This window comes from Dasypus novemcinctus, chromosome 1 (genome assembly GCF_030445035.2).
Source record: "Dasypus novemcinctus isolate mDasNov1 chromosome 1, mDasNov1.1.hap2, whole genome shotgun sequence".
Lineage (NCBI taxonomy): Eukaryota > Metazoa > Chordata > Mammalia > Cingulata > Dasypodidae > Dasypus > Dasypus novemcinctus.
In genome coordinates, this window is record NC_080673.1 from 19,746,684 (window position 1) to 19,760,309 (window position 13,626).

At 40.2% G+C, this 13,626-nt stretch overlaps 1 protein-coding gene across 2 annotated transcripts in view; it reads left to right on the forward strand.

Moving 5' to 3' along the window:
* Positions 1-1,879: 1,879 nt before the first annotated feature.
* AADAT (aminoadipate aminotransferase) overlaps positions 1,880-13,626 on the forward strand; it is a 45,770-nt gene continuing 34,023 nt past the window's right edge. Inside the window, exons 1-3 of one of the 2 annotated variants that reach the window (XM_004475394.5) lie at positions 1,880-2,205; positions 2,802-2,970; positions 3,974-4,106. In XM_004475394.5, coding sequence (XP_004475451.2) covers positions 2,139-2,205; positions 2,802-2,970; positions 3,974-4,106 — 369 coding nt within the window. In that variant the 5' untranslated portion in view covers positions 1,880-2,138. The remainder of the gene's footprint in view (positions 2,206-2,801; positions 2,971-3,973; positions 4,107-13,626) is intronic. The other variant, XR_011648415.1, reaches the window with a different exon arrangement.

A 13,626-nucleotide genomic window follows, 5' to 3' on the forward strand; every position in this document is an offset into this window, starting at 1 on the left:
TCCTTTAATTCGATCCCCTGGAAGTCCAGGCCAGGTCTTTAAAAAGGCAGCACTGAACTGTGTAAGTTAATTCCTCAAGAGAACTCCTGCTGCTGCTGCATCTGATAAATCAAAGACCAGTCTCTCTTTGTTTTTCTGGCAATCAATTTTATCTTCAATTTTCAGCTTCTGATTGGCAAGTAAGCTCTCCCCAACTTAACCATTGCCTATCCCTTTCCCACCACCTTGACCATTTTTTTTTCTGCCTTACATTTTCTCAACACAACCTCCATATGTACCCCTGATTCCCAGTAGTCTGTCTTAATGGAAAACTTCTCTGGCTCTCTACCTGGCATGAATCATCACCCAGATAATAGCCAGCACTCCCAACCATCTTATCTATCCACACAGGAGCAGGCCAAATAGAAAATTCAGCATTGCTTAAGGGTTGAGAGAACCTGCATCTTATAGATTTGATTGCCTTAAATCTCTTTAGTTTTGGTTCTGTTTTACTACTGATTGGATTAGGGAAATCTATTCTGCATTTTTTAAAGACTCTTATTCCCATTTAAGAAGAAAAGGGGAGAAATTGTCTCGAAATCCGCTCTTATCAAGTTGAACATGTGGAACTCTGCACATTTCATTTTGGCAATTTAGAAAGGAGAAGAAATCACAGAAAAAACCTGAGGCTCAGGGTCAGATTATTCTGAGAGAGGAGGACAAGGAGCTAGATCCAAAGAGATTCATGAGAGGTTTCCAACTTAAGTCTTCCATAAAGAGGCCAGAATACTCCAAAGGGAGGGTAGCCTTTAAAACTCGAGCAGAACCTGAGAATGATTCTTCAAAAATCTGTATCAGCATTCCACCATCACCATAAACTGCACAGTTTTTTTGAAACAGTAACTTTTTTTTTTTTTTGGTCAAAGAATTCACATTTATTTTGTGAACAGTTACTGAAATGCAGCAAAGATCAAATGAAGGATAAATTGCCTAGAAAGAAGTACATTTGAGAGTGTAGTTTTGGATATGTCATAATGACAGCAACAGAAGATTCCCAGTCAAGGCACTCATATAAATTTCTAGGAACAGTAGATTTTGCAGGATCTGGAGCTCAACAAAAATAATAAGATCGTCCATTTCTCATATGTTGTCATCTCCCTGTATTCAAAATAGAAAATAGAGTAAAATGAAACGGAGATAATCCACATCACTAACAAATATAAGTCCAAAATTGGTATCTATCCTGGCTTTTTCTGAGAAATTCAGCTTAGAGGAACTGGAGAAAAATCAGTATTTTGAAATCAATGAATTCACATATTTTCCGTTTCAGCTTTTTTTTTTTTTTTTTTTGCATTTCCTTCGTTTTTTCAATTTTATTTTCTTTTTCAAGTATCTTTTCTGAAAGTTAATAGATCACACAAAACGTTACATTAAAAAACATAAGAGACAGTAACATTTTAATTCATGTGGGTCGCCTAGGTGACGTCTCAGAAGAGCACCTACAGTGTCCTTAGTGAAAGGGCAGTGCTTGGCACAGCCAGGGTCCGAGCGGGTAAAAAGGGGCGCTGGGGGTGCGGGGAGGGAGCAGCGGCGCCCGCTCAGGGCCACCCAGCGAGCTGGCTGCAAGGACCAGCGCGGCCGCCAGGTGGCGCTCCAGGATCAGGCTCCCAGGAGGTCTCCCGTCTCTCCACGCGGTCGCCCGAGCGCATGCGGACGCTTTCTTGTCGCGACTCCCAGTTGAAAGGTCAAGGAGCACCCGGCGCTTTGGGTGGACTCGGGCCTCGGGGCCAGAGAGGGGGTGCCCCGCAGCGCACGCCCCGCGGCGAGGGCGCTGACCCTGCCCGCCGGGCGCGCGGGCGACGCGGGCGGCCATAGGCCCCGACGCGGGGCGGGCGGGGGCGCGGCGAGGACACGCGCCCGGTTCTCGGGGAGCGGGGCGGGGAGAGGCGGGCAGTCCCTCCGCGTGGACTTTGTCGGTCTGTCCACCCGCCCCCGGTGCGGGTAGGCCGGAGCGGCCGACAGCGGGCGCTGCGCGCGGAAACGCGGACCCAGCGGGCGGGCACCCGGAGCGTCCCCGCGGAGGGGGCGGCCCCTGAGCGCGTCGCGGAGTGTTTTCTCCAGCAGCTGAGCAAGCAGCTTGGTCCTGGAGGATCCGAGGCATGAATTACTCACGGTTCCTCACCGCCGCGAGCGCAGCCAGGAAGCCTTCAGCGCTTCGAGTCCTGAGTGAGTGGCGGGGCTGGCGCCTCTCTGGGGCTCGCGGTGTCCAAGGGTGGCTCCCGGAGTCACGTCTTACCTGCATTTCTTTGTTTGAAAGCTCGTTGTGAGCCCGCCTTCGGGAGTAAAAATGAATTAAGTCCAGCCCTTTCCCCCCCCAAAGTACTCAGGCTGGAGCGGGACTCGGGAGCCCCGGCCTTCGCGGGGCACAGCTTGGGCGGGCGGGGGCGTGCAGGCAGCACAGGCTCGCTCTGGGGTAAAAGTGGGGCTTGGTGCAAGCGTGCCGGGTGCGCGGAGCGGGGAGGGTGCGGGAGAGGAAGGGGAGGTGGGGCTCTTGGCGGGAAGGTGGGGCAGACTGGAGGAGGCCGTTTAGTGGGTCTGTTATTGCGGCGTTCGGCTGATCTTCCTGGACCCTGTGCCATCCTGTTGGCCATTTCCATTCCTTTTGCTTCCACCGGTAAGGTAGGCCCAGGAAAAGGTGTTCCGTGTGTTTATTTTAGGCTAGCATTCTCTCCAACGTAATACGCTTTTCTTGACTGGAATGCACATTGAAGTAACTCTGTGACTGTCCTCAGTAAGTTTCTTCTCTCCCACCTTTATTGTAGCTGCTATATTGAACAGGGCGCCAGAATCGCTCATCTCCTTGGCTCCTGGATCACCAAATCCAAGCACTTTTCCTTTTAAGACTGCTACTTTCACCATCGAAGATGGGAAGACCATCCACTTTGGAGAAAAGATGATGAAGAGAGCCCTTCAATATTCTGAAAGTGCTGGGTAGTTATCAATAGATAACATGATTTTGTTGGTTCATTTTCTGGAACTGTGTAAGAAGGCTCAGAGAGTGGATTGTATTTAAACTGCTTTTGCAACAGTTAGGAGTGTTTGGGCAAGAGGTTTCAAAGAAGAATCGAGTACCAGGGATATTGACTGCTTTTCAGCACTCCTCAGGGACTGCTTCTCACCTTTAAATGACCCTGACCCCAGGTGGGATTGGGGGTGGGGTGGGGCAGAAAAGCCTTCCTGAATGAGGCATCAGTTGAGGTGAGTCTGCAAATATGAGACAATTGCTGAGTGAAGGAGCTGGTTGGGAGAAAGGAGGAGGAGGATGAACCAGGAAGCCACAGCAGCAATTTTAAGTTTTTAAGTCCCGGGAAATCTTCTAATAGTTATGTTCCCTTTCTAAGCAGGCTACTTTGCAAATACGTTGCCCTCCTAGTTCAAGTGTCATTAATTTCTTAAGGCAAGCCTTAAGAATTTCTTCAGCTGGTCTTCTTCAAATGCTTAGGTATAATTTATGGAGAGTCTGTAAATTACTGTTTATTAAAGCCTTCTTTGATCTGCACTTGAAAAGTATATTGAACTGTATATATGTGAATTGTATGTCAGTTGTCCATAAAACTTTTCTTTGCATGATACAAAGACTTAATTGAGCATGAACCTCCAGGTAACCTATATCTTCCTAAGGAAAGCAAAGAATCAATTATGCAGTGAATGCTCTAGTTTAAAAAATAAAATAGAGACCAGTCTTTGGAATAAGAAAGATCTAGATTCAAATCCCAGTTCACTCAGTCACTACCTGAATGATTTTATTTGAATTTTTTTGATTTCTCTGAGTCTGCTGCTTCACTTTTTAAATGGGGATATTAATACTGGAAAAAAGTATTTGAGGGTTAAATTGAATGCATCATGTGCCTCGTATAATGCTTCCATTTATTTCCTGTCTATTACCAATATGATTTTTACTACTATAAATATAAAGATGCATTTTATATTTTAGAATTCCAGAGCTGTTGTCCTGGCTAACACGGTTACAGATCAAATTGCATAATCCTCCCACTGTCCACTATCCATCCAGTCAAGGAAAAATGGAGATATGTGTTACATGTGGCAGCCAAGAAGGGCTTTCTAAGGTAAGTCTGAAAAGAAAAGTGCTGCGGGAATGACTCACACACCAAAACTCATATGCAGGGAGGACTTCATCTGGCGTATTTCTCTTGCTTATATATCATGTGTTTTTGGATTTGGCCAAGGGCTGTGCTTAAAGTTAAATTTCTCAAGGATGTTTTGTCTTGGGACAAGAAACCCTGTCCCTAGGCTCACATCTTATCTATCAGCAAAGATGCAAGAAGAAGTCATTTTCTTTTTCTTTTTTTTTTAAGATTTATTTATTTCTCTTCCCTTCCCCCCCCCCCACCCCAGTCGTTGTCTGTTCTCTGTGTCTATTCGTTGCGTCATCTTCTTAGTTCCGCTTCTGTTATTGTCAACGGCACGCTTCTGTTATTGTCAGCGGCACGGGAATCTGTGTCTCTTTTTAATGCGTCATCTTGTTGTGTCAGCTCTCCGTGCGTGCAGCTCCATTCCTGGGCAGGCTGCACTCTCTTTCGCGCTGGGCGGCTCTCTTAACGGGTGCACCTCTTGCGCGTGTGGCTCCCCTACGGGGGGACACCCCTGCGTGGCAGGGCACTCCTTGCGCATCAGCACTGCACATGGGCCAGCTGCACACGGGTCAAGGAGGCCCAGGGTTTGAACCGCGGACCTCCCATGTGGTAGACAGACGCCCTAACCACTGGGCCAAGTCCATTTCCCGCCCCTTTATTGTTTTGTAAGCAGAGTTTTAAAGTAGAGATAGATTACTTTGTAAAGAAAATTATTTGTGAGCATAATATTAGTGTAATGAAATAAGGTTAAAACTACAGGTTTTTTATACAGTTAGGTTTTTGTTACTAGGCTAGGATAGATGATTGGGTTATGCACACAGCTTTGGGAAAGCACTGCACAATTTCCTGTTGGTTTGTTCACAGATGAATGCAGGCTGGCTTGACTTGCTTAAGGAGATACTAGAGAAAACTTTAGCAAGTTTTAAAATAAAGTGATAGTGACATAATTGGATATTAATTTTTGTAATAAACTAACAATATTTAGGGCTGCTGCACACAGCAGTGGTGTTAGTTTAATTTATGATAGCTTACTGCTTTATATAATCCTATGGCAGCTTTTAATGCAAATTGGACAAGCATGAGTTAAAGCATCTGCCTTGCGGCAGCTTTCAGTATTAATCCATGAGTATGACTTAAAGCATTTGTTTTTTGTATTTTAAGTAGAGGTTGTTTTTATGATGTGTATTATTTTTAATAATGATTAAAATTATGATTAATAGCATTTTTATTTAATATTATGTTGGAACATTATTAAATTTTCAGGCATTTTATATGCTCTTCATATGAACTTTTTACTCATACAACTTTAACAGGATTAAAGAATCCCTTTTAATTTTATAATACTTTTAAATATTGTTAATTTAACTTATATAAAATGAACTTAACTATTTTATTACTTTACTTTTTTTAAGGTAAAAAAACAAATCCTTTGCAAAAGCCTGAAATAAAAGATATTTTTCAGGGTTTGACTTTGAGGGAGCATGTTTGAATGTTATGTCCCCTTAAAAGTGATAAGACTGTTTTTTTTTAAACAGACAAGCACATGATATGGTTAAAGTACAAGAAGCTGTTTTGATAAAAGAGACTTCTTTGTATTCCGATTATTCGTGAGAAAAAAACCCTTATAAACTTTAACTAAAACAGATTACTGACCTAAGAAACTTTGAGAAAGCACAAAATTTAACTTTGCATTAGACTATTTGATATTAAAGCTTTTTAAAACTTAATAAATAGACCCATCAAATCTTACTTAACTGTTTCCACAACAATTCCTTTTCCACACACTGTCTGTATTTATTCAGGTTTTGTCCTAAATTTTACTCTTTCTTAATAATTAGTCATTTAATCTTAGAATAAAATTATTTTTTGTTTCCTTAATAATAAAAACACATTCTCTACACCCTACATACATAAGTTACCAAAATGATTTTGGAAACTGTTTCCAAGCAAACTTCTTACGACATACAATTACTATCAACACTAGATAAACTTGTTAAAATAATGATTCAATTTGGTTGTAAGCAAATATAACTTTTCTTTATTTCAAATACCTAGTAACATACAATACTAGAAACAGTTTTTTAGAGGCAAGTTGGCAGAGGGAGGCTGGCTGCCAGTAAGTTTTCCTGTTAATGAAGTTTACTTTTTGTTATTATCAATGCAGTTTCTGGTTAATAGTGATGTCTTAGAATTAGCTATTTAAACACTTTAAACAGTGCTTTCATAAACTTCTCTTAATTATTAATAACTACACAGACTATCATTACTTTTCCTTAAGACAAATTTTACCTTCACAGAACACATTCCTTTTACTGAATGCTACCATAATATTTTTTACAACTTGTCATATGCATTCAAGTTTTGTCCTGCATATTTCTATTTTGATTTTATGAAAACTAGCTATTTATTTTAGGACAAAACATACCTTTTTGAACAAACATCAAATTTCAGTTAGTATTCTCACAAACTCTTTACCTTTTTAAAAATTCTTTTAAGTTTTACATCCTTCACTTTATCCTGTAAAGAAAAATAAACTTTCAATCTAGGCAAGAACTATTTTTTATAGAGAGACTTAGAGTAATTTCATTAATCAAGACTTACAGTTTTTTTATTATTGTAGAGATCTTATTAGCACTTATACTTACATATTAATATAACCACTTATTCATTTTTAGGCCATTTCAATAGAGCTCTTTTAGGAATTTTTATTTATTAATTTATATTACTATGTGGAGTTATTAAAATACACACTGACATTAAGCAGACAGACAAACACAAAAACAATTATAATACAACAACAGAAATATAAAGTTTACAATTTGACCCATAATTCTAGGTCTAGAATTCCCATAATTCAAAATCTAAGGTTCCCTCTTTGGGGAAGTACAGACAAAAGATCTGGACTGTTTGAAGCAATGTAATAATTTGTTCTTCTTTCACTTTACAATTAGCTGCTTTCAGTAGTAGTTGTAAAGTACAGAGATAGAACCCCTGTTGCCTTGATAATGTATTTCCCATTCTGCGGTCAACTTACCTCTCTCGGGGCACCCGATGTCCTCTCTGCAGGATGCGTCGCCTGGACCAATTTCACTCCACAGACATGCTTCTGTGGCTGAGCCCAGTGAGCAGCTTACCTCAAGGGCAGCTGGCAGTGACGAATGTCCAGACTGTAGTTACACTGGACTGTTCCTGGGGGACATCCCAAAAAATTCCCTTCAGCTAGAGGGAAAACCAGCTGCCCCACGTTTGGCTGCCAATTGCCACAGGAATGAAAGATTCACACACCAAAACTCATATGCAGGGAGGGCTTCCTCTGGTTTATTTGTCTCCCTTATATATCATGTCTTTTTGGATTCAGCCAAGGGCTGTGGTTAAAGTTAAATTTCTCAAGGATGTTTTGTCTTGGGACAAGAAACTTTGTCTCTAGACTCACATCTTATCTAGTGGCAGAAAGTGCAAGAAGAAGCCATTTTCAAACTTCCAGCAAGAAGAGATAACTAGTGCCGAGATAAGCAAGAACAGAGCTCTTTTTGCTCTGAAGCAAAAACAGATGAGCTTTAATAAATCATTTAACCATGCCCTTGCCAAGGTGGTGGAACTAATTCCCACAGAAAAGTCCCCAGTAGAATCAGACATGTTAATAACTACAGTTATCACTCACTTATCAAGTTTTGTGTTTGATAATCTTTCTTATCTCCCCTAGATTATAAAAAGGGAATTTAAAGATGAAACAATGAGATGTGTGTCTGTGTGTGTTGTGACTACACTCAGAAACCAAATGGAAATACATTCTATTAATCTGCAATATTTTCTCCCAGTTTCCCTCAATGGAAACACAAGAATTTACAAAAAATTATCTGCCTGGAATTTCATTCACCAGCCTGATTTTTCCTAAACATGTATCATGTGACCAATGACTCAGAGCTATGAATCATTTAAAAAAGATTCCCACTGTGGGAAAACCAGTCTCCTACCAAAATCTTAGTAAGACACTGCTTAGTTTCATCTGGCCCAAAGCTTAGGCTGCATTTGATTTCTACCTTTAGTTAAGAAATACGATATGATTTTTAAATTGTTTAGAGGGTATATCCTAATACATCTGAGTGAAAAGGTTATTCCTGGGGAGTGGGTGTAGCTCAGTAGTTGAGCACCTGCTTCCCATGTACGAGGTCCCAGACTCAATCCCTGTGTACCTTCCAAAAAAAAAAGTTACTCTTTTACATGTCTGCTTATTTAAGCTGTCCTCTTCACTGCTTGGATCTCATCTACCCCTTGGCTCTTCTTCTCTGGGTCTGTGTATATGCCTGCGTCTGACTTCTGTCTGGCTTAGCTCTCTTTTTTTCTCAATTGTTCCATCCACCTCCCTCCGGGGTCTTCTCTTCCACTTCCATTCCATCTTCTCTATTCCTTAACAGAACACAGTGTGATCCTGGAATTTATTTTATTTTTGTATTTAATAAATAAGTCTTTACATCACGGGTTCTTCATTTAAGCAGAAAAATGGAAATGTTTTATAATTCTGTCTGCATCTTAACCTAGAGGTAGTCTACAGATTAATAGACATAGCCCACATTTTTCTCGGGAAGCAGATTAGAAGTTCAAGAATAGAATAGAAGATTAGGATAGAAGTTCAAGCAGCTCTTGGACTTGTTTGAAAAATCCAAAGGTCCTCTTCCATGGCAAAAAAATGGTTTAGGCCAAAAAAATCTACAGAAAGAAAACAAAATAATAAAAATGCATTTTAAAAATCTGCAGAGTAGGTGCTCTCTTTTGAAGACATTTAAAAAACAAAAAAGCCTCAAAGCTCATATCTGTTCCAACCCAACTCCTGAGGGTACAGGTCAGGACAGTTGCAAGACCAAAGAACACACCTGGTACTGTGCGTTTATTTTGGGGGATTTATGGACAGGACAGGTCTCCGAAGGCAGCAGTTTGGAGAATGAAGACAGTGCTCTGCAAAGAGATTGGAAAATGAGTGGTGATATCTAGGGTCTCAGAACAAAGACATTGCATAACAGAGTTTTGGCTACTAGGGTCAATGAAGCACATAAGTGGGGTCTGATGCTGCTGCTGCAGGAAGGAACTGTACCACAGTCTATGATGCCATCTGTGCACTGTTCTCCTCTGAGGAGGTTTGCGACATTTTAATTTGTGTCTTGGGGCATGCGGGGGCTGAGTTTCCCTTAGGAAGGGGGAGCCAGGGCTGGGGGCCCACTGGACCCCTACACCATCCAGTCTGTGACCAGATTTTGTCTAGGTTCTTGACTGTGCTGCAGAAATGAGTTCCAAGAGCACGCCGGGTGAGTTAGGCCAGTAATTTATTCAGGCAGGGAGGGAAGAGAAATGGGAGAAAATAACAGAGCAGGGGTCCCAGGTAGAGAGGATGGGTTGAACAGCGATAAAGCAGGCTGATTTACAGACTACAGTTTCCCATTACAAATTATAAATCCCCAGATTTACTTGCGTGGCCCTGTGGCAGAGGGAAAATTGCGAGAGTGGTGCGCAGAGGCAGGAACTGGTCCAGAGAGGAGAGAGCAGGAGAGGGAGCACAAATAGGCTCTGTGCCTGCCTTTTGAACTGTTAATTATTCCACCCCTGTGCTAATGGCACCGGAGGGGTTCCAGCTGCTTATGTTTTGATTGCTAATTTCCCGCATCAATTCCCTGTGAAGAACCAATGATAAAGTCCATAGGGAATATGGGACCGGGGCGGGGGTGGAGGTGCTTCTCCTGGTGTCCAGAAGAAGTCTTTGTTGTGAAAGGCAGAATCTTGGGAAGGTCTTCCAGCAGCGTCTTGGGGTTATTGACATCCACATGGGTTCTCTGCCAGGTTCCAGATCTGTCTCTTGATTCTCTTTCTTACTAGCCTGCCTCAGTTCTACCTCATACACCGCTTTGAGCACCTCTGCTGTCTCCTGTGCCTGCCGGGGTAAACGAATTGCAGAATACCTTTAGGCAAACCAGCAAATGCCTGCTCTTTGAAATAATTTTATGTTGTGTGAATATTCAAGACTACCAACAACAGCGATTTTGTTTTCTCCGAGTTAATATTTAGCCCTTCTTTCTGACAGCAGATAATAATAGCTGAAGTTTACTAAACCCTTGCCATGTGACACACATTTTGCTAGGCACAGTGAATTTCTTACATTTATTCCCCATGCAAATCTATGTGGTAGAGATTCTCATTACCCTCAATTAGTAAACAAGGCAGCCAAGAGGTTAACTACCTAGTCTCCTAGTAACTGGCAAAACCAGGACTGGAACTAAGGCTGCCTGACTTCAGAACTTGTGCTCTTAACCATGATGCTATATGGCTTATCTGTTTTTATTTTTACAGCCTCCTTTGTCACTCAGTATATACCTGTATCGTTGCCTTGTATATAAAATAATTATCTTTCTCTTCCCTGTGACAGAAAAGCACTCAAATAATCTAAAAGTATGATCAGCGCATTAAAATAAAAGTTAAAAAGAGACAAGTCTATGATAATTGTGAGCCGGCCCTGCCAAGACCATTTTTGCCTACCTCATTGGGTCGATAGTGTCAGAGTGAGTGTTTTACAGAAACACCAGTAACCAGGCACCTGTCAGACTCATACAGGTAATCCACAGGTAGTTCCTGCCCACAGAATCAAAGGCCAGTGAAAATGTAATAAAATTGCAACAAACCCACATGTTTTGGGGGGCATAATTTCTATTAGAAGAAAGAATCATAGTATATCTTTCCATTTATTTAGTTCATCTTTAATTTCTCTGAATAGCAGTTTGTGCTATATTGTTTCTGTTTTATTGACTGATTTGGCTTTTCCCTCAATTAGAAGTTTTTAGTAAGAGTCTTTATTTACAAAGTTTTAAGTGGTTTCTTTGGTATCCAACTTGCTGTACTTCTTCTCCGACATGGGGAGGCTTCTTTCCTTATTATTTCTTGTACTCCCCTTCAAATCAAGAAGCCTCGTGCTTACCTGGACACAAAACACACAGAACTTGTTAGATTGAGCCATATTTTGTGCAATGGTAAAAGGTACAGGGTAAGTTTTTCCCAGAGTGGTGAAAGCAACTTTTAAAAGTTCTTTTGATAATAAAAAAAAAACAATTCTTACATCAGGTTGGAATCAAAAGATTCCTATCCCTGTTTTTGTTTTGTTTTGTTTTGTTTTTAATGACCATGTCCCATCTTCTACCCCACCTGCCCCTAGTTAGCCAAATTAGTAAGCAGTACAGACAGACACTGGCATGGTACAAAAGGAAATTCTAACTCTTCATGAAGTATAAAATGCTCACCCAGAAATCAAGAGAAAAATAAGGAGCACCTAACTACTGTCATTATCTTCGGTCTAAGTGCCTTGACTTAAGAGATGTCAAGTTATTTCTAAACTTGTCTGCTTGTCCTTTGGATAAATAACAGTTTTAGCTAAATTTGGCCCAGGTGTTTTTCATAATCCTACCTGAGTGGATAAGGTTTGACAATGTCAACCCCAATCCTGATATTCAGCTTTCCAGAAATAATCATACCAACTATCACAAGCGTGAAGTCTGTAAAAGGCTAGAATCTGTCAAGTTAAAAGCACAAGTGGAGATAATCACCAATATTGTTCATGGGATGCCCATGAGCACTGCCGTTACATCTCCCTGTCTCAATAAGGAGCTAAACCAAAATGACAGGAATAAATTCTGATTATATGCAACTCAATGCTCAGAGATACCCAATCCCTCCTTCCCATAGCAAGGGAATTAACTTGACTTTTGCCATGCATACCTCTAGGATCTTTGACGGAAAGAGAATTTATATGTTCGTTGCTGATAGTGATATTTAACTTAGACCATTTCCACAAATTATCGATGTTGATTCTGAAAATGGTAATTATCTGCTATTCTGAGAGAAGTCTGGCATTTATAGCTACATGATAATTCAATTTTCACAGGGTTTCCTGTTTTAGGAGGAAACATGGAATTAGTGTAGAGAGTTGGAAAGGCAATTACAGGCCAAGAAATCTGGACTCTCTTACTTAAAGTGGGGCTGTTGTCAGAACTGAAACCAGAGACTGGAGCATTCTTCTTATCAAGTAAAATGAGCTAAAATTTTAAACTGAAAAAAGGATAATATTTTTATAAAACAGTAAAATGAAACATTAAAAAGAAACATGATAATGTGGAAATGAGTTAAAGTTTAGAGATAATAAAAGAAACCTAAAGATAGGCTATGAAAAAAAGGTTAGAAAATAAAGTTTTCATATATAGTCTAATGTATATTAGTCAGAGTGAGGCAAACAGCTGTTCAACAGACTTTCTATTATTTTTTAACAAATTTACTTTATTAATAAAATAAAGCATACTAATAAAGCATACAGTTCATCCCAAGTGGTCAATTAATGGTATCTGATATAATCACATAGTTTTACATTCATTACTTCAATCATTATTGGAGCATTTGCTATATTTCCATATTAAAAATAATAATAAAAAACAGGCAAGAAAATTCTTTACCTCTCCATCTCTCTATTTCCCCTGCTGCTATTTCTGGCTATTCTTACACTACTATTTATTTACTAGGCAGTTTTATTGAGATATATTCACATACCCAATGATCTATCTAAAGTGAGTAATCAATAGCTTTTACCATAATCACCATGTTGTGCGTTTATCACCACGCACAAAAAATTTAGAATTATTTCATTATTCCAAAAAGAAAAACTCCACACCCCTTAACATGCCTTCCCTAGCCCTATATAATCACTAATGAAATTTCATCTTTATAAATTGATTTATGTTTACATTTTATTTCAGTGGAATCATACAATATGTTACAGAATATATTGATCTTCAGTTCATAGTAGCAAACTCATACAGTATTTGTCCTTCTGTGTCTGCCTTGCTTCACTCAGTGTCCCCAGGTTTATCCATGTGGTCATATGTTTTGCAACTTCATTTCTTACCACTGCTTTAATATTCCAACGTGTGAATATACCACAGTATGTTTATCCATTCATCGGTTGATGGACACCTGGGTTGTTTCCAGCTTCTGGCAATCATGAACATAGGTGTGCAGATGTCTGTCTGTTGGTGTCATTGCTCTCAGTTCTGGATGTATACCCAGTAGTGGTACTGCAGAGTCACATGGGGCAAATCTTTATTCAGCTTCTTTAGGAACTGCCAAACAGTTGTCCACAGTGGCTGTACCATTCTGCATTTCCACCAACAGTGAATACATGTTCCTATCTCTCCACATCCTCTCCAACACTTCTAGTTCTCTGTCTTTTTAATAGTGGCCATTCCGATAAGTGTGAAATGATATCTCATTGTAGTTTTGATTTGCATTTGCCTAATTGCTAGTGATGTTGAAATGTTTTCATGTGCATTTCCTCTTTGGACAAATGTCTGTTCAAGTCCTTTGCCAGTTTTTTTATCAGGTCATTTGCCTTTTTATTGTTAAGTTGTAGAATCTCTTTATATATCATGGTTATTAAACCCTTAATAGACTTGTATGTTCCAAATATTTT